This window comes from Oncorhynchus masou, chromosome 29 (genome assembly GCF_036934945.1).
Source record: "Oncorhynchus masou masou isolate Uvic2021 chromosome 29, UVic_Omas_1.1, whole genome shotgun sequence".
In the NCBI taxonomy this organism is placed as follows: Eukaryota; Metazoa; Chordata; class Actinopteri; order Salmoniformes; family Salmonidae; genus Oncorhynchus; species Oncorhynchus masou.
The window spans coordinates 66,091,480-66,109,569 of record NC_088240.1 but is presented as its reverse complement, the minus strand read 5'-3'; the positions used below and the strand labels follow the sequence as shown (position 1 = coordinate 66,109,569).

Genomic DNA, 18,090 nt, shown 5'->3' with positions numbered 1-18,090 from the left:
TTTATTGTCTCCTGTGCAAAGTACCTTTCAGATACACTAACACTTCAGAAGACACCAAACATCTAAATAGCTTAGAGCAGGCTTAAAGCTAATAGCTAGCCACTCTCCCTGACCGTTTTCAAATGCCTCCCAGACACCAAGGGGATAATGTTGACATAAGAAAGTTCAAATAGTATCTAAATGGAATCCAGAACTTTGAATGACAGTGTAGAGTGAACAATAGCAAATCCTATTAGCTAGGAGATGAAAACAGGGGAGAGAGGGAACAACCCCTGTGCCCTCCCCCATTTCCACTCCTAAATAAGTACAAACCATGGTCCTATTGGAAACCCCTTCAATTTTCAGTCTAAGGATGATCCCTCCCTCCCACCAAATCCAATACCTGTATCCTCTCCAAATAAATAACAACCTTATCACCTGATCTCTCAGCCAATTACGTACGTTCACATGATCCCCCCCCCATCTGACTCAAATGAAAAGGTGAAAGGATACAGGGCAACTCTGCTATAGATTCAGTTTCTATGCCTTCATGTACAATGGGAGTAGCATTTTGTCAGCGGTGCATCCAATCCAAGTCCAGATGGTGCATTGGGCTCTCTCTCTTTGTGGGATATGTATCCACCCTTGTTTCAACAATCAGTTAGAGGAGCATTGCTCCAGACAACTCCAGGGTCTCAAACATCCTCTTTTCTTCCCACAAATCTTTGAAGAAAGCTCAAGCTCAAAGGCTTGACAGATTCAGGTCAAAGTTAAACCATCACAATCACCTTTTTAAAACAAAGGTTTGGCCGGGCTGGTAGAATTCCTCCTCCAACAATTCACAACCAAATGTGGAAAAACAGAGTGATGGTTGAAATCAGAAATCAGACTAAGAGCAGGGATTGGAGAGTGGTGCAGTTCTCAAAAAGATAGCTTGGTAATTCCCGACATAACAAAGACTTGAGTCCGGTAAGGAAAGCTCAACCGAGTCAAAATATTGCTTCAAAAACAAGCGCATAAATCGAAAACAAAAGACACCCCACACTCGGGACACTGCCACAAGCATATAAAGACAGGGGTTCTCCACAAAGATGGGCACGCTCATAACTGGTAGCGGCAATGTAGTAACAACATCCATAGCACTAATGACGATATTAATAACAAGAGGAATTAAAAGGGGTTTGCATCACGTTCAAATGAAAAGTAATTTCAGAGTTTGGTGGCCTCTTTTGACTCGTTGATTGTGTTCTTCATACAGGTTAGTTTGGTAGGCACACTAACAGGCACTGCATGCGATGGGGGTTGGGGTGTGGTGTGGGGAAGGGCTGTGGTATTGCGTCGGGGCGGGGTGAGGTTCATTTCTGTCCGCTGATGGACTGGGATATGGAGCGAGGCGGGATCATGTCCAGCAGGTATTCCCTCTGGCGGTCAGCCAGGCTCGACCCCTTGTGGCCGACCACGTTGCCTGGGTTCAGGTAGGCAATGTTCACCCCTGGAGAGGGAGGAAGAGGGAGGGAGGCAGTGAGAGACTGACAGAAAGGCCTGCCTCTCAGCCCCAGACCAACCCCTGGTCTATACAGTCGTATAGCTTATTTCTGTCCCAACCCCAGCCCAACACAGTTGTTTGGCTGATCTCAGTCCGACCCCCAGACCAACTCCTGGTCTATACAGTTGTTTGGCTGATCTCAGTCTCATCCCCAGACCAACTCCTGGTCTATACAGTTGTTTGGCTGATCTCAGTCCCATCCCCAGCCCGCCCCTGGTCTGTTTACTCACCAGGGATGCTGTAGAGCTGGCGGCGGTTGTCGTGATGCTGCTGCTGCTGCTGTTGCTGCTGTTGCTGCTGTTGCTGCTGTGCCCGGCTGTGCCCACTTGTGCTCAGCTGTCCACTGCGCTTTCCAGTCATGCCCAGCAGGCTGCTGGCCACTGAGAGCTGGGAAGCCTGGGCGAAGTTGGACAGAACACCCCGGGCCGAGCCAGACAGACCCCGTTGGAGTGAGGCCTGTGACTGGGTCACCTGGGGCTGAGACGCCTGGAGGACACACACACACATCAGATAGAGTCCATCTGTCAGCACGGGACATCCTCAACACCTAAAGGGGGTGTGATGACAGTTGTGGAAATGTGAAAGTAGTAAAGCACCTTCCCCGCCCACCTCAGGATTACCCTTTTTGCAGCCATTTTACCCCTGTTTTTTTGGGGTGTAAATTCACGTGTCACATAATCGTCACTGGATGAATTTATTTCAAAATAATATATGCCAATTAGGAGACACTTTTAACCAAAGCGACTTACAGCCATGCGTGCATACATTTTAAGTATGGGTGGTCCCAGGAATCAAACCCATTATCCTGGCAAGCGCCGTGCTCTACCAACTGAGCTACAGAGGACCACATAAAAGAAACGCACATTCCAACCCTTGCTTGTAAATACACTTTCCAATCGCTTTTTAACTACCGCTCAAACGCATGCCAGTACAGTTCAAAATGTCAACAATGGCACATGTGGTTTTTGATATACATCTACTTCAATGCCCACCCTTAGACATGGATTAAAGACAGAAGAGAAAGTGATCATTGCACAAGAGGGTGGTACATTTTTGTAAAGTTTTAAAAGTACAGATTTATTTCATTTGAAGTGTTTACACAGGAACTCAGCAAGTCGCTCCCGAAAATGTACAACCAAATCTCATAAATAGGGGGTTTAATATTGCAAAAGACAGAGGTTTATGTAGTTTATGAGCTATAATTCAGTCGATATTTGATCAATAAAAAAAAGATGTATCAAGTATCCTTTATGCAGCTGTTACAATTGGACCTTTCATCAACTTTGCTGAAAAATGCTCGATGACAGGGTGTCTGTTGCAGCAGGTAGCACTTACTAACAGCGGTGACAGTGACATACCTGTCTGTGTGTGTGATGTCTGCTCATGGACTCAGCCTTACTGACGCTTGGAACAGTTTGAGCTGAACTGGTGGCAAGAGCGGCTTGCAACTGGATTCTCTGCTCAATCTCCTGTGACACATTTAGTAAAATATGGTTATTCACACACAAGCACACATACACACACACACTTTCCCTGTAAACAATGGTTGCCTGAACAGAGAACAAGGATCCAATGGAATGCTGACCTGCTCCTGCTGTAGAGCCTTAACGAAGGCGTTCTTCAGCCTATTGGTGTGCTCGGCCTTCAGTGCCTTCTTCTGATTGGATGACATACAGGTCTCGCAGAGTATGCGCCCACCCTTCTCCTGCTTCCAGTGAGGGGTGAAGTCCGTCTTGCACTGGGCACAAGAAAAGGGTTCCATGGAGGAGGGCAAACGCAGTTTACCTAAAAGAGAGAGCCACAAGAGTTCAGTGAGGGGAGAGGGGCCCAATTCCAAATGGACTCATCTGATAACATTGTTGGTTTGATGGTTGTGTGCAGGACAAATGGCTGCTAGGCATCAGCAAAATGGTTCCAGTTCCTTCCCTCACCCTGACTGTCAATGACACTCTGCACAACCTCCTCCAGGCCCACCATGTAGATAAACTCGCTGTTGGCCGCTGACGGCAGGAAGTGGAGGAGCGGTGCCGGTGGCTTTGGAGGCGGGATCTCCAGCAGGGTTTTCTCCAACTGCTTCCTCAGGGCCAGCTTGGCGGCCGCCTGGCTACTGGCTGTGTCTACCATGGAGGAGCCCACCGATGTCCCCCCTGGGCTGTGTGTGGCTGAGGGGCTGACCGCCCCCACCCCCGACACCCCGCTGACCCCTCCCGCGGCTCCGGCCGCCTGCATGTGGGTCAAGCTCATGTAGATGGCCGAGGAGGAGGAGGAGCCAGAGCGCTGAGAAGCTGCCACCTGCTGGGTGGAAGACTGCAAGTAAACACAGAGAACCATACACATCATTCAGAACAGTGGTTTTAAGTTTAAGTCTGATAGCATGACAGCTATATTTATCTGCTAAAAATTATATAACAACCCCCAAAACCTGGCATCTGAGTGGAAGCAACTGATTTTGAACCTCCGACAGTGGTATTCAAACTTTTCCAGCAATTTTTCTATGGACGTCCCCTGTCCATAGACTGCTTACAGATGAAGGAAACCAATATGTGATTTTGTAATTTGGGTAAACTATCCCTTTAGTTTAAGAGAACCAATAAATACAATTTCATCAATAAAATTGTATTTTCTAATCTCTCAAAAAAGTGTGCATTTATCCACTACAATAATCTATACTCTTATTTCATTTTTTCCACTGCTCTATGATGATTTTGACCAATAACAGGGAAGACATTGGGGTTTACCTGCTGGTAGCTAACGGCGTTGTTAGAGCTGCCAGTCGAGGAGCGCATGCCACCCTGCTTCTGCTGTGCCAGCCTCTGGCCCTGCAGCTGGGCAGGATTGGGCGCTATCACCCTGCTCTGTGACATCATCATCTGAGACATGGAGCTGTTGGTGGCTGACCTGATCACCGAGTGACCCTGGGGGAGGAAAGAGGAGGAAGAGAAGGAGATCATAAGTAAGACATGGGTGGTGTTTGTCGGTTTTCAGTGTCATGTCTTTTTCCTGCTCATATTCACCAGAGTTTATTTAAGAGGGTAATGCCTCTTCATACCACGAGATGGTGTCACTGTGCTATTAAAGAAACAGGAGACCTCTGCTTTATTGTGAGATGGTTCTCATGCAAAATGTAAAAATAATTGTTCAATCCCATCCCCCAACCCCCCTCTATGTCTTCCTTGTGCCTGCCCAACTTGCATTGTGACCGACCCAAGGCACAAAGGGAACCCTAAGAGAACCAGTACTGTAGCCCACCTGTGCAGTGCTGTAGCCCACCTGTGCAATGCTGTAGCCCACCTGTGCAGTGCGATGGTTCTGGGGCTCTGGGGTGTGGTGGCCAGGGCGGCCAGACATCTTGCTCATGCTCTGAGCCCCGTGGACGGCACCGCTCTGGAGGGCAGACGCTGTGTTCTGGACCACAGGGACCTGATGGGGGCGGAGGGTAGAGGTGATACATAGAATAATACTAACATAATAAGGTTATTTACCTGACACTTTTATCCAAAGCAACTTATAGGTAAGCCCTTTACACTCCATACTGTATATTGGGTGAAAACAGCAGATTTGGTCACTGATATGCCCATACATTGGATAGTGGTATAGTAACATACTATACATTACGTCAGAGCTCTGGGTATCTGTTTTAAAGCGGTATATTTAATTTTTTATTTTAATTTTATTTAACCTTTATTTAACTAGGCAAGTCAGTTAAGAACAAATTCTTATTTACAATGACGGCCTACCACAAGATTTCAAATAAAATAAAAATATAGGACAAAACACACATCACGACAAGAGACACCACAACACTACAAAAAGAGAGACCTAAGACGACAACATAGCATGGCAGCAACACATGACATGGGAATCAACTGACAGACATTCTAGGCCAATTCCCCCGAGTGTAAAGTGTTAATGCATAAGCAGTAAGTGAGTGAGAAAAGGATGAGTGCAGTGGATGAGTGAGTGAGAGAGTGATGAGTGAGGTGGCTGACAGAGTGAGAGAGGGATGAGTGAGGTGGCTGAGAGAGTGAGAGAGGAATGAGTGAGGTGGCTGAGAGAGTAAGAGAGGAATGAGTGAGGTGGCTGAGAGAGTGAGAGGGATGAGTGTGGTGGCTGAGAGAGGGATGAGTGTGGTGGCTGAGAGAGGGATGAGTGTGGTGGCTGAGAGAGTGAGAGAGGGACGAGTGATGTGGCTGAGAGAGTGAGAGAGGGACGAGTGATGTGGCTGAGAGAGTGAGAGAGAGATGAATGCGGTGGCAGAGAGAGAGAGAGGGATGAGTGCGGTGGCTGAGAGAGAGGGATGAGTGAGGTGGCTGAGAGAGTGAGAGAGGAATGAGTGAGGTGGCTGAGAGAGTGAGAGAGGAATGAGTGAGGTGGCTGAGAGAGTGAGAGAGGAATGAGTGAGGTGGCTGAGAGAGTGAGAGAGGAATGAGTGAGGTGGCTGAGAGAGTGAGAGAGGAATGAGTGAGGTGGCTGAGAGAGTGAGAGGAATGAGTGTGGTGGCTGAGAGAGTGAGAGAGGAATGAGTGAGGTGGCTGAGAGAGTGAGAGAGGAATGAGTGAGGTGGCTGAGAGAGTGAGAGAGGAATGAGTGAGGTGGCTGAGAGAGTGAGAGGAATGAGTGAGGTGGCTGAGAGAGGGATGAGTGTGGTGGCTGAGAGAGTGAGAGAGGGACGAGTGATGTGGCTGAGAGAGTGAGAGGGATGAGTAGTGGCTGAGACAGAGAGAGAGAGAGAGAGAGAGAGAGAGAGAGAGAGAGATGAGTACGGTGGCTGAGAGAGAGAGAGAGAGAGAGAGAGAGAGAGAGAGATGAGTGCGGTGGCTGAGAGAGAGAGAGAGAGAGGGATGAGTGCGGTGGCTGAGAGAGTGTAGTGTGACAGAGTGAGCAGTGGATGACAGAGGGATGAGCAAGTGGATGACTGAATAAATGTATAAATGACTGACTGAAGCAGATGAGTATAGAGGATGGATGGGACAGCGTTGGGTGGGTGACTGACTGACCTTCTGCACCAGGTTCTCCTTCTGCATCTGGCTCTGCCTCAGCTTCTTCAGCAGCACCAGCCGGGCCTCCTCCAGCCTCAGCTCCTCTCTCAGAGCCCTGATCATCTTCTGCCTCTCCTCCCCTGTCTTACCCTGAAGCACACACATAGAAACAAATGAGCACACATACTGCACCCACTTCTGCCATTCCTCTCCATACACACATATACAACTATAAAACTTGTCCTTTTATCTATTGTACTTGGTTTTTGTGTATAGATGATGTGTTACAGCTGATGCCAATGATGTATAGAGGATATAATGTATTATAGCTAATACCAAATTAATATCTGTACTGTTTTCCTAGAGTGTCTCAAAACAATCTGAGTGGTCCACAATGTGTTTTTTTATTCATTAATGTATTAATAACTCTATACAACTATGCACTATTCTAACACTCATACACACAAAAAGACAATATGCACATACTTCTAAATTTTTCAAGACTGCAATAATATGTGCTGAAACACACACAAACCTTAAACATCTCCAGGTTCGCTACCCTCAGGCGTTCTTCCCCTTGGCTGGGCCCTCTTGGACTGGACGCCTCATTGTCTGACAGGACGATCACATCAGGGGAGGGTGTGTGTCGCTCCCGGTCAACGTCACTGTGGAGGAACACACACACTTTCAACTCTGACTGATTTTTAATTGTAAGAAAGATTTATATTTTCCCTCCTATCCTCTTGTACTCCCCCTCTCTCTTCTCTCTCCTCCACTCACCCTCTCCGGGCGCTGAAATCCACCGGCTCTTCGCCCATGTTCTCCTTCCCGCTCTTTCCCACCATGCCATGGGCTCCCACAACTTGACCACGGAGGCTCCCATTGGTCTTCTCCTCATAAGCCCCTCCCCCTGAAGACCCATGACCCTTGACCTCACCCCCTTGGGCCCCGCCTCCTGAGACCCCTCCCAACACTCCCCCCTCCAGGCTGGCCAGGTCCTTGCGTTTCAGATAGGCCAGCATCTTGAGGCGCTCCATGGCTTGGTGGCCCTCCATCTTGATGCGTTTGGAGAGCAGCTCGTCTCGCTCACTGCTCGTGGCGCCGCCTGCAGGCGAGGAGGAGTCCAGGCCTCGCTTCAGCAGGCTCAGTCGCACCGCCTCCTCATTCAGTCGCTCCATAATGGACTGGATGGATGAGAAAGAAAGAGAGACAGGGATGAAGGGATGGAGAGGAGTATGTAGGAACATCTCTAATTTAGCCGTGATTATTTGTCCTAAGGTAAAATAAAGAATTTCTGAGATCAAAAGAGCAACATGATTATGATATATCTTGAAATGTGCAACTCAAACACAAACAATGAAAATCTCTACTCAAGCAAAGAAAGAAAATATCTTCACTTGTACATACAGTGGGCATACTTGAGCTGATGATACACTAGCAAATTTTGGAAACAATATTGCTGGCAATGGAGAGGGGTATGAGACACTGGAGCAATTATAAGCAAATGGCCATGAATAGCATATGAACATAAAATCTAAAATTCCCCATTTATTTACTCATCTCCTATAGCTTTTTGTTGCCTGTTGACTGACCCATTGGTACTGGAATTTGTCAGCTAACAAACAAGCAACAAAGAACTCAACCTACTGTCAGTCAAGTCAACAATGGCAATGCAGACATAAGGATAACTACATTTAGCAAACGTTTTGCTTCACAATTCTAAGCTAGTAAGTGTAAATGGTTATCAAGCTATCCAGCTAGTTTAACATACAAAAAAACTTATCCAAACAAAAAACTAAATGTAAAATCTACATGGCTAGCTAGTGAATTAGCCTGTTAGTCCGATTAACATAGCATGGGTTTCGGTTAGCATGCTAATGACGATTAGCATGCACCCCCGCGTGGATATCTGTCAGTTAACATGACAAACTCAATACAGTATGTACACTGAATGTACAAAACACTAGGATCACCTGCTCTTCCAATGACAGACTGACCAGGTGAATCAAGGTGAAAGCTAGGATCCCTTACTGATGTCACCTGTTAAATCCACTTCAATCCGTGTAGATGAAGGGGAAGAAACAGGTTAAAGAAGGATTTTTTAAGTCTTGAGACCTGGATTGTGTATGTGTGCGCCATTCAGAGGGTGAATGGGCAATACAACATTTTTAAGTACCTTTGAATGGGGTATGGTAGTAGGTGCCAGTCACCCTGGTTCGAGTGTGTCAAGAACTGCAACGCAACTGGGTTTAGAATGGTCCACCACCCAAAGGACATCCAGCCAACTTGACGCAACTGTGGAACGCATTGGAGTCAACATGGGCCAGCATCCCTGTGGGACCCTTTCGACTGATCAAAATTACCCAGTTTATAAAAAGTTGCTCATTTTCAATGGGAAAATGTTGCAGCAGCCACAGTGAAGCATAGCTGACAGGTCTGCTGCTCTCCCACCATATTGTTTGTTTTGCCACCTCAGACAACGCTAACGCTAGTTAGCTGTCATTACCCCTGTCCCATAACCATAGACTAGCAGCAGGCTAACACAGTGCAGCACACACAGTTATCCTATTGAATTAAGAGTCAAATAAGCATGTGTAACAACTGTGTTACAACTCCAATAATCATTATTCATACCTCCATCCTAAAAGTTAATATTTCCATCTAAGCCAACAGAAAACAATGGGAGAAATGCTTGCTGCCCTTTAACATGGCTGCAGATACAGAAAAAAGGCACACCCACACTTTTTCCTTCCTGACCTCCTTCTCCAGTCTCAGTTAAAGGGGTATGTAATATGATATGTACCCAAGACAGAACATGCTTGAGGGCTTTTATGTATCTATATGGATGTATACTGTATTCTGTGTGTGTTTGTGTGTGTACTATTACATGCATGGGCACATACGATGCCTTAAACATGCACACACATGCGCATAAAGACGGTCATTTAATTAATATGTCATGTCCTCTATCAGGCCCTGAAATGGTTAACCGTGTGTGTGTGTGTGTGTGTGTGTGTGTGTGTACAAATCCAATTGTATTTGACACACTTGAGTCATAGGAAGGTTGGTTGAGGATACACAGGCAGGCAATGTAGGTTGTGCACAGGGAGTTAGTTTCCCCTGCAACTTAGACCAATAATACGCTTAAAGAAATCAGAGAGTGATGAGGATTGGCCCGGAAGAGTGGGGGGAGGGGTTGTCAAGGGACTAGATGGTGGACTGGTTATAATTAGAGCATAATGCCTTGCTATGTAGAAATGGTAGCACTCTTGTGTACCCATACACACTAACACACACACACACACACACACACACGCCCATTTATAAGGACACACATGGTATGGTTTTTCAATGTAGCAATCTTTAAAAAAAATATATTGTATGTTTACTACTCTCTCTCCAGGTCCAGAGAGTCATCATGAGACATGGAAGTTACCACTTCCTTTACAAAATGAAAAAGGAAGTGGTAACCCACATAGAAAACTGTGGAGAGAGAGCAGAGCAAGAGAGATCAGGAGCAGGTAGAAAAGTGAGAAAGTGCGAGTAAAACCAAACGTGGCTAACAAGTCAATCAGAATTGCAATGTGGTGTGTGTTTTTGTGTCTGTGTGTACATGTGATCATCTTTACCCAGCACCTCTTGCCCCCCTTCTCTGTCCCGATTGCTCCTTATATAATGTGATGACTGTTTCCCTCAGCTGCAACAAACCACCATCTCTTTCCCTCTCTCACCAGTCTCCTCCTACAGCGCCCAACCCCAACACGCATCGACACACATGCGCACACACATGCACACACACACCACACTCTGGGCCCGCTGCCAAACAACACAAGTCAGAAGCCTCCATACCGCGAGAGGAAGAGAGGAGGAAGAAAAAGGGGTTGCTAAGATGGAAGGATGGTAAACGAGAGGGGGTGATCAGCATAAGCACAGACACACACACATACTTAAACAGCACACAGACAGACACAGCCAGACAGTGAGACATACACACTAACATTCCCCAAAGCTACATAATCATTATCCTGCAAAGTGAAGCTACTGTTGAAGTGATGTAGAGGTTGGTCAAAAATACATTCTACTGGGATCAGCACCCTCGATTAAAAAAATACAGGGATATACACAAAGCTGTCTTTACTGTCCTTTCTCTTTTTTACAATGATCATATTGGCATTAAAATAAGACAATCCTACAGGGGTTATGGACAAAGACAGCTATGATACAGTATATTATAATCACTGTAGCCTATATGCTGTAAAAAGAGAGCTATACAATAGAAGACTGACACAGTAACAGATAAAGATATGTACAGTATTCTTCAGCCATACCCAGCCCTGCGAGAAGACACGGGCGCACCCACACACACACACACACAGGGATTTCAGAGACCATGCCAACATAAGGCTCCTTTGTTCCCGTTCCTCAACCCCCACCCCTCCTCCATTTTCCTACAGTTGTGCGATGCCAACAAAGCACCCGTATAAACACTCCCCTCCCTCCCCTCTCCCCGTCCTGACTCCACTTCCCTCCATCCATCCCTCAAAAAACACTGGGGAGAAAATACAACTTTTTTATCGTAAACATATGCTGCGTAGTTGTGTTTGCAAGACCCCGAGGGGGAAGGGAAGTGACAAATAAGGGCTTATGTCGTACTGTTAGGAATATAGTCCCAAGGGCTTTGATTAATGTAGGGACCAAGTATGTGCATGTACGTGGTGAATGAGGAGTAGATTACAAACAGAGATGTGATTTACTTCTTTAACCTTATTGTTGCTTGGTACTAGCAGAAGTCAGTGCAGAAGCAGCATTAGAAACCCACCAACCCACCGCCTAACCTGTCAATGAGAGAGCACAGGTTGTATGCAAATAATGAAGTACTGATGATTACCCCACATTTGGCAACACATTGGTAGCAAGGTGCAACCGAATGGAAGAAAGGAATCAGCCATGAACCCACCCATGAGTCCTGACTTAATGTGGGAAAACACTGAGCTAAGTTCTGAAAAAACACCAACACCAAAAAAATCTGGTTTTAAAATTTGTTCCAACATAATACCCTACAGCAGTGGTTCCCAAGCTGTGGGTCCGGCAGGGTCCAGGTGGGTTGCGTGATAAGAAAAATGTGTGCATTGCATATATTTAGAAGTACATTTTCGGGATGGAAAAACACTTTAAGTGTCAACTTAAATGACTAAAATCAAATAGAAAGTATGTAGAAAAGATAATGGACCTATAGAATAGCCAATAATCTTTGAGAACATACAACAATATAAATGCTAGACTATCAGGCCGCCATTCATTTTGTTATAATATTTGAGCATAAGAACACAGCATTAGCCATTAAAAAATAATTGAATTGAATTGCAGGAGATTAGCTATTAACTGCAAAAAAAGGATCTCAGCTCTACGGCAAAATTTGTAGAATAGCTGGAAATTAGCTTTAAAAATATACATTTGTCTGTCCTCTGCTAAGGTGATATTGTTTCCTTATTCTTTGGTTTGTGTAATAGTAAAACGAGCAACTTTTATATGTGTTGTGTTGTGATACTTGTAACTGATTTGCCTTTCATAATTGCCCCCGAGGGGATAAATAAAGTTGTATTTAATTAAAATGAATATGTATTGTCAGACTGAATCCCTAGAAACGATTATCAGGCTAATCTAAAAATCCTATCATCATTATAAATCACCATTATTACTATAATAACATGTAATGGTCCATTCATAAAGAACACGGGTGGGTCATGCTGGGTCACTGTGGTCATTAGGAGGGAATCAAACACAATCATATCTAATTCCATTCAAGATCAGTGTTTATGGGGGGAGGAGAGAAATTAGGACAGGACACAAATAATTAACAGGGCCTTAAGTTTATCTCATAACTGTAGCCTGATGAAAACTGTATTGACTGAAAAGAAAGGGAAAAATATATGAGGACATGGCGGTGATGGCATCAGGGGTTGTTGTCTACAACCAATAGGGTTTCATCACACGATCAACCCCAGGGTACAGAGGGTTCCTGACATGAGACTGATTAGGAAACAGTGTCCATGGAAACCAAGGGGTAGCTGGTCACCTTGACAAAAAAGTCAGAAAAATTAAATAAAAAAATCTGAATCTATTCAATTGGATGAATCTATTTACTCACAGAATCTAGCACAATTCAAATGCAAAACACACACAGTTCAACATTACACTGTAATATCATATCATACACACACCTGTAGTGTCAGATCATGTAATCCAGACAAACGAACCTATACACCGACACCCACCATCCTGCTCCCACTACACTATAACAACACTTAGGAGGCCCAGCTCTTCATCACACAACACTTATCACATGGTTGCCATGGCAACTGTGGCCTGTCTATTTATAGACCGCACCACTAATCAATTTAATTTCTGCGGTTGCCTAAGCAAAGGAGGGAGCAAGGGACAAAGGGAGCAAGAAGAAGAGGAGGAGAGAGCAGAGATGTCAGAGTTCTGTGTACAGTGGAGATGCTGAATTTCCCCAGAAAGACATCCATACCTTTGTCCTAATGATACATGAACCATGATTGATCTAGACAGAAGCTTTGTTAAGAGGATTTTGAAATGGACCAAGATGGACAGACATGTACATGCATATTATGAATATGGGCAATTCCACGGGTAACGGAATGATGCTGAGACTCAGATTTTTCACTTTAACCCTATCAGTCCCAAGACCCCAGCAAAGATCTACTTTTCATTTATCTGACTTTCAATTATCTGCATATTCAACCCTTATTTTAAGCCAATTAAGTGTTTTAGACCTACCATTTATTTTTCAGGACAACCACGGCTACACGTAAAACACAAAACAATTTGACAAACAGTTGCATTCATGAGTTCAAAAAAAAAAAGGTCAGCCAAAGCAAAAACCTGGTAAAAATGAATTTATATGAATTCTGTAAGTACAGAAATTGTTTGCTCACTGCGAAATTAATATTCAGCCAGTCAGTGACAACTGTGTGGAGTTTGTGACCGCAACTATGTGAGCTTATTAAAGCATAATAGATACTATGTCCTGGGATTTCCTATGATGTTATATCTATAAGAACCCCTTATCTTTTAACAACTCGTGTGTAGCTTGTGAGCATCATAGAGCAAAACGTGTTACATGTAAGTGTCCGTGAGGGTCTCAGCTTTCCATAGATTGGTTATAGTAGTTTGTAGCACAAACCATTCGGATGTTTTTGGTAAAAGATCTAAAGACATTTTTATAAAAAGACCCGGCCCCGGGCCCCTTCGAGATCCGCCCTTGTCTCACAAACACCACTCTAGCTTAGCCCCTGTTAATCACACACTCATTTTTGATTTATTTAACCTTTATTTAACTAGGCAAGTCAGTTGAGAACAAATTCTTATTTACAATGACGGCTTACCCCGGCCAAATCTGGACAGCGCTGGGCCAATTGTGCGCCGCCCTATAGGACTCCCAATCACGGCCGGATGTGATACAGCCTGGATTCGCCATCGATAAAAGACAGCTATGTGCAGACATCTTCATTGACCTGGCCAAGGCTTTCGACTCTGTCAATCACCGCATTCTTATCGGCAGACTCAATAGCCTTGGTTCACCAACTACTTCTCAGATAGAGTTCAGTGTGTCAAATCAGAGGGCCTGTTGTCCGGACCTCTGGCAGTCTCTTTGGGGGTGCAACAGGGCTCAATTCTCGGGCCGACTCTTTTCTCTGTATAACATCAATGATGTCGCTCTTGCTGCTGGTGATTCTCTGATCCACCTCTACGCAGATGACACCATTCTGTATACATCTGGCCCTTCTTTGGACACCGTGTTAACAAACCTCCAAACGAGATTAAACGCCATACAACACTCCAACTGCTTTTAAATGCTAGTAAAACTAAGTGCATGCTCTTCAACCGATTGCTGCCCGCACCCTCCTGCCCGACTAGCATCACTACTCTGGACGGTTCTGACTTAGAATATGTGGACAACTACAAATACCTAGGTGTCTGATTAGACTGTAAACTCTCCTTCCAGACTCACATTATGCATCTCCAATCCCAAATTAAATATAGAATTGTCTTCCTACTTCACAACAAAACCTCCTTCACTCATGTTGCCAAACATACCTTCGTAAAACTGACTATCCTACAGATCCTTGACTTCGGCGATGTCATTTACAAAATATCCTCCAACACTCTACTCAGCAAGCTGGATGTAGTCTATCACAGTGCCATCCGTTTTATCACCAAAGCCCCATATACTGCCCACCACTGCGACCTTTATGCTCTTGGAGGCTGGCCCTCAATACATATTCGTCGCCAAACTCACTGGCTCCAGGTCATCTATAAGACTTTGCTAGGTAAAGTCCCGCCTTATCTCAGCTCATTGGTCACCATAGCAACACCCACTGCCTTTCCTTCCAGTTCTCTGCTGCCAATGACTGGAACGAATTGCAAAAATCACTGAAGCTGGAGTCTTAGATCTCCCTCTCTAACTTTAAGCTGTCAGAGCAGCTTACCGATCACTGTCCCTGTACACAGCCAACCTGTAAACAGCACACCCAACGACCTCATCCCCATATTATTACTTACCTTCTTGCTCTTTTGCACCCCAGTATCTCTACTTGCACATCATCATCTGCACATCTATCACTCCAGTGTTCATGCTAAATCGTCATTAATTTGCCTCTATGGCCTATTTATTGCCTTACCTCCCTACTCTTCTACATTTGCACACACTGAACATAGATGTTTCTATTATGTTATTGACTGTACATTTGTTTATGTGTAGCTCTGTGTTGTTGTTTTTGTCGCACTGCTTTGCTTTATCTTGGCCAGGTCGCAGTTGTAAATGAGAACTTGCCTCTTGCACTGAGATGCAGTGCCTTAGACTGCTGAGCCACTCGGGAGCCTGATGGTCTTTAGGTCAAACACATGATGTTTAGAGGGGGTTAGAACTCCAAAACGCGATGATGGGACTCATTGGGTTAAAATGTATGCCAAACAAAAACCAACGATTGTTAAACAAACCAAAAAATTCTTTACACAAGGAAGAGTTTTAACAATTTTCACAGAAAATGTTACAAAAACACATTTAGTTGAAGAACAGTGCAGATGCAAAGTTTGGTAACAGAATGATGGCACAAAGAGCACAAATCATCATTCTGTTACCAAACTTTGCATCTGAACTGTTCTTCAAGTACATGTGTTTTTGTAACATTTTCAGTGGAAATTGTTTAAGTAGTATTTCTGCATTGTTGTATCATATCAGAGTTGGGCCCCCTGTTCCTTTAAGAACAGGACAGTCACCCATTATCTCTCCTTTCTGTTCCCCTGTGGTGCCAAGCACTGTCCTAACGCGCTACCCAGTCTGAGCCGGTCTATAACCTCAGGATATAAAATGATCTCTTAATGTGAAGCCTTTAGTGACATCACACGGGAGAGAGAGTGAGAGAGAGAGAGAGAGAGAGAGAGAGAGAGAGAGAGAGAAAGTGAGACAGGTGGTAATATGTGTGCGTGTGTGGGAGTACAAACGCATGATGTGTGCGAAATTCAGATTAGTTCTATGGAGTTTGTATTGTAGAAGCGTTTCAAACCCTCCACACGGCTTCTAACCTACATTAACCAACACATCGTCTGCCAACCACTCGTGTCAGGGTTTGTGTTGTGATGATGATGTGAGGTATATGAACCCGAAAGAGTTGCCAGTTCGGGTCCCACTTCAGTTCAAACCAGGCTGTGCTCCTTTAATTGCACACTTCATTCCAATTTGCTTCTGGAAATGAACAGCCCAAGAGATGTATAATTTGCAGCCAGGAGATATACAAATGGAGACTAGAATGACAGGAGAGCGCGGAAGGGTCGACAACCACCTGTCTATCCCCTTACTGCATTTCTATTCCAAAAATAAAATGTATGGCAGAGGAATCTCCAAACGTTCATCTCACCAGCAAAAGTCAACTAGACAAGTTCTTACAGGAACAAAATCATCAGGAAAATAACAGTCAAAATTCAGCATAAATCAAAGATTTTGTCTTTTTATCTGTTTGTTACGGTTCGTTCTATCTTTGTATAAATCAGTGCAACTGATTAAGGTCTCTGTTTGGCCTCCATTAGTAAATGCCATGATAGGATGAACAAGTGGTTCTCAAGGATGGAAAAGATTTACTATTGGATTCCTGGAAAAAGTGCCAATGACTAGTGAAACATTGTCCCTCTGTGTTGGTCACAAAAACCAAAGAGGTAAAGTCTAACCCTAGTGGGAATGAATACAGAAGTTACAAAATGTTAATAAATAAACACTTACATAAACCAAATAGATTATCTGCTTATCTATTGGTTTTCACAAGTGACATTTCTGATGCAAAAATACATCAATTGACCTGCCACTGAAATGTTCATAAAACTCAGAGGAAAAAAACGAGGTTGACATCAGCTAAACAAAATTTGATTAAAGTCAACTGATAAGAACTCTGATCATCTGGTTGCCCCACGTATCACTACAGGCATTCACTGATTCCTTCAACAGCACTTGTCATCGCCAACCATGGTGGCCATTTGCATAGGGCTAGGAAACAAGTTGAGAGGGTGAACACGTCTTCACTTACGTAAATGGCTGATGCATTTTGAATTCATTTTATTGTATGACATATGCACAACACTTCATGCCATTTGCTCCAGTTCGCTCAACAAATATCCATGTTCAGAAACTCGATCGTAGCAACGTTGATAAATATATTTAAACAATCAAATTACAACCATCGGTTTCAGATTAACATTTTGTTCATAACGACACCACGAAGACGCATTTTTCCCCCAACCAATCTAGGTTAACCTCAAGGGACTCGAGATTAAACAATAAACGTATTCTGCTCTATATGTATCAATATGATCCGCGCTCACTGTATCATTTATTGCTACAATGTAAACAAATGTGGAACCTTAAAACATTATCAACGTTTGTGTCAGCTGTTTTAGACAGACCTCTTTCATTACCTACATGTTGGAACTAAAAATAACGGCAAAGCACATAACTATTAACCCAATAGAACTACTATGTAACCGTTATTTCGCTACTCATCTCACATTGTCCCAGTACTTCAGTGGACTGAAGTCTGGAGCCTTATCACATCTAGAACCATGATCCGGGGATTTTTAGTTAAACTTCACTTCAGATAGGCCGCGGAAAAATCCTCGGTCTCACCTGACTCGCCTTCACCCCGCAGGTTCCACTGGCTTCGGGTTTGGCTTTGGGATCCTGGGGCGCTGCAGTAAATCCTCACAACCAGTCAGTCCCCGGCACTGGCAGGCAATACAAAAGCGCTGATTGGGCCCCGACAAGCTCTCACGCTCTCTGTCCGTAACCAGACAGACAAATTATTGGACCGCGCTTGTGTCACTGACGCGCCTCTACTCAAAAGGTGTATGTTGTTGTCTGGAGGGGCGAAAAGAGGAGAAATTGACCGAGATGCCCATCCTGTGAACAATACAATATTTAGGCTATGTGCAATCGAAAACATGACATTTGCTCATGTTGTCAGTTATTCGACTGTAGACATCGCGTCGAATTCATTGATTGTAGCCTACTGGGCC

The 18,090-nt window shown here is 44.4% G+C and overlaps 1 protein-coding gene across 9 annotated transcripts; it reads right to left on the bottom strand.

The window, feature by feature from the left end:
* Window positions 1–473: 473 nt before the first annotated feature.
* Window positions 474–17,825, bottom strand: LOC135520325 (transcriptional repressor p66-beta-like). Of its 9 annotated transcripts, none has more exons than XM_064945781.1 (11): window positions 17,702–17,825; window positions 7,285–7,688; window positions 7,040–7,169; window positions 6,523–6,654; window positions 4,775–4,945; window positions 4,264–4,440; window positions 3,457–3,832; window positions 3,111–3,310; window positions 2,884–2,994; window positions 1,756–2,011; window positions 474–1,471 (listed from the first exon to the last, which is right to left on the bottom strand). In XM_064945781.1, the coding sequence occupies exons 2-11, from the start codon at window positions 7,680–7,682 to the stop codon at window positions 1,335–1,337; spliced, it is 2,088 nt and encodes a 695-aa protein (XP_064801853.1). In that variant the 5' UTR covers window positions 7,683–7,688; window positions 17,702–17,825; the 3' UTR covers window positions 474–1,334. The 9 variants fall into 9 exon arrangements, with proteins under 9 accessions (XP_064801853.1, XP_064801848.1, XP_064801849.1 ...); XM_064945776.1 differs by lacking the exon at window positions 17,702–17,825 and adding an exon at window positions 9,139–9,288; XM_064945777.1 differs by lacking the exon at window positions 17,702–17,825 and adding an exon at window positions 9,139–9,288 and having other exon boundaries at window positions 3,457–3,820.
* Window positions 17,826–18,090: the final 265 nt, after the last annotated feature.